Source organism: Cupressus sempervirens, chromosome 1, assembly GCF_028749045.1.
Source record: "Cupressus sempervirens isolate cs-2001-9-10 chromosome 1, ASM2874904v1, whole genome shotgun sequence".
Classification (NCBI taxonomy): domain Eukaryota; kingdom Viridiplantae; phylum Streptophyta; class Pinopsida; order Cupressales; family Cupressaceae; genus Cupressus; species Cupressus sempervirens.
Genome location: NC_143118.1, coordinates 672,912,804 through 672,915,921, shown reverse-complemented (window position 1 = coordinate 672,915,921; position 3,118 = coordinate 672,912,804). Strand labels below are relative to the sequence as shown.

At 36.8% G+C, this 3,118-nt stretch overlaps 1 protein-coding gene across 1 annotated transcript; it reads left to right on the top strand.

The window, feature by feature from the left end:
• The first annotated feature begins 389 nt into the window (after positions 1-389).
• Positions 390-1,228, top strand: LOC149579667 (glutamate receptor 2.7-like). Its single transcript, XM_089802385.1, has 2 exons — positions 390-790; positions 923-1,228. The coding sequence occupies exons 1-2, from the start codon at positions 581-583 to the stop codon at positions 1,226-1,228; spliced, it is 516 nt and encodes a 171-aa protein (XP_089658511.1). The 5' UTR covers positions 390-580.
• The last annotated feature ends 1,890 nt before the right edge of the window (positions 1,229-3,118 follow it).

Genomic DNA, 3,118 nt, shown 5'->3' with positions numbered 1-3,118 from the left:
ACCATTTTTCGCTTCTTCAAATGTTGGTTGTATGTCCAAGTTTACCACAATGATGGCAAGTAGGTTTTCCTTTAGATTTTGCATTTCTTTTCTATCCACTCTTTAATGACTCTCCCACTTCAGTAGATCAAGATCGGCAGCGGATGCCTCCACCACATCATCGACCCATTTCTTCTTCTCGACGCCGAAAAGGAAAAGGACACGTTCTTCCTCAGCTTCGCTCACATGCTGGCCGAGCTGGCTTTCCGTTGCCTGGCATTCGACAGAGACGCACGCCCCTGCATGCTTGAAGTCGCAGACGAGCTCCAAGCCATCAGGTTGCGATTCAACAATCGGTAATAGCACAGCTGAAAAGCTCCTTACTCGATTGAACAGTACGGACATGGCTTCGCTGGTTTCGGTACAGGATCCGTGGGTCAGTGGTCAAAGTTCTCCCTCCACAACTACCCCACGGGATAATACAATGGATTGATTGGACTTGATTGACTCACCTCCGTACTTTTCCTGCTTATTTTTGCGAGATTCGGTGAACCTAAAAGACGCGTAGGAGGAGGCGAGTTGCAACTGCAACGGCTTGACCATGAAAGGGCACGGCAGATCAGGAACTACTTGTCAAGGCCGTGAGATGATCTGGCCAGGTGCTCTTGTATCATATGCTGTTTCTTCTGTGTTTTCAAACTTGCTTTTTAGCGTTGAGGAGCAAAATATTGCACAAAACTTATTTCTTGTGACTGGGTGCAATGCCTATTCCCAAGTCGGTCCTACTTACAGAACTGGAGGCTTCGCATTCGTAAATATCTCCCTTCCCGATTCTACCTCTATGATTTCAATGGTCATTTGATAGTTAAGAAATTTCCAAGTTCATCATTACTTTAATAAGTAAATCAGTATTAATCTTATATGTTTAATCTCCGAAACACAGGTGTTTCCTAAAGGGTCTCTGCTAGTTTCAGACATTTCCAAGGCTATATTGAGTCTTTCAGCAAGCAAAGAGATGGAGGATATTAGGAATAAGTGGTTGAAAACAAACATAAGCAAATGGAGCGGGGAGTCCAGAGGAGTGCAATCAAGCAGACTGAACATCAACAACTTTTGGGGTTTATTTCTCTTCACAGGATGTGTCTCATTTCTCACGCTCACCTACTATTTGGTTCGCTTGCTTAACCGATTTATGTACAGATACGAAGATTCATCTCATGGCAAATCCATATCTAAACCTCTGTTGTAAGTTTAAACCATTGTAAGCTTAAACCTCTGTTGTAAACTTGGATTCTACATTTATTGAAAATCTTGTAGATTTCCGTGCAATTATTAGTCTTTTAAGGGGAAATACAATGGATTTCCGTGGAATATATTGATCACGTTTCCTGTTTTAGACTATCCCGATGAATGATTTCCATTCAAAGAAGATTCCCTCTATCGTTTTGTAGGAAGAATGTCTTAGGAAATATATTTTATGGAACTTATATTTACAACAGTGTCTTCCAAAAGTATCTTCCTCGCATTCATTGTATCATTGTATCTAATGTAACAATAAGGAATCTCTTGAAGACTGCTGGATTTTATGGCATCAAGCAGGGATATGCTCTCAGTAGAAAATATTAGAGATGGGTTTAACTATATAATGCTATTCAAACAGTTAATTCATATAGTAAAATTGGAGGAAGAATATAATTAGTTTTGGAATTTCAATCATTAATTTACTGAAATTCTTTTGTCACAACTTTTTGATTGAAAGTTCATATAAGTTTAAAATTGCATGTCAAGTGGATTTTTCATTGCGACTTAAGCACATTGTTTGGTTGACCATGACATTGCACATACCCATAAATCATCAATCTTTGCACTTTAAATCCTATGATTATCCTATATTTGTAGCAACACTTGATTGGTGCATGGTAGAGAGGTATCTGAGGCATCTATTGTAACATTTTTCAAATTTGGCTAAGTTAATGGTTCTGATTTGGTGGTGATGAATGGGGAATGTCCTCAACTATGAAAAAATCTTGTTGTTTACACCCTTCTACCAATTTCCTTATTTCCTCTGATAGATTGGCAACTTCTTCATCATCATCCTGACCTTCTATCTGTTCTCCATCTCCACCTTCTTCCTCTTCTTCTTTATCAACCGATGGAACAAGCAATCCAAATGCTTCCTTCCATTTAAGAATGCTCTCTTTCTCAACTTCATGAGCCTTATTCTCAAAAAAATTGTAGGCTCTCTCTTTAGGTGCAAATTTATTTACAAAATCTTTTAGGGCTATCAACATATGCATCTTTCCCAAATAATGCATTATCTGTGCTAGAGTGGTCTCCCTTATTTTTCTTTCAGTGGATAATGCCCAGTTTCACTTAGGATCTAATTTATTATATAAATATTTAGGGAATGCCTCTACCTAATTATATAGGTGTATATCTAAAGTTTTTTTATTTGATAAGTAAGAGGCTGAAGCCATATATTAATAGAAATAAGGACATATAACCCAAATCAAGAGGCACTGAGAAGAGAAAGTTGGGTGATAGTCCATCGGTTTTTCCTTTAAAATAATTGAAGAAATACTGCCTTAGTTACAAAAATTATTGATATGTCGTTAATATAATATTGACATTTTATCTTCCTTTAATGATAATTCTATGGACATGTGTAGTCAATAATGCCAATGATTTCCTCATTAAATTTGATGGCTTGCAACTATATCATGGAGAAAAAGAAAACAAACATGATACTGCAACATACTTTACTTGTATTAGATAATATTAGGTACCAATAGTTAGTTGAGCAAAGAAAAACCAAAGACCAAAAAACTAAAAGATGAATCAAAATTTAGAGGCAAAAGTAGATCAAACATCTTATAAACTTCTATGAAGTATTCTTTGAGAAAAAAACATTTTATATTAATGCTAAAACTCTAAGATTTATCCCAAGTACAAGATAAAAACAACACAATCATGAGACTCAGTCCACCTGCATCTGATTTGGGAATGATGCATCTATGAACTAAAAAAGAATCATCTTCATTTTCAAATAGGAATTCTATCCATTCCATACAACCATCATTCTCATTTTCCCAAGCCCCCAGCCTATAGATTGCCACACACTCTTTGAACCACCTATTAG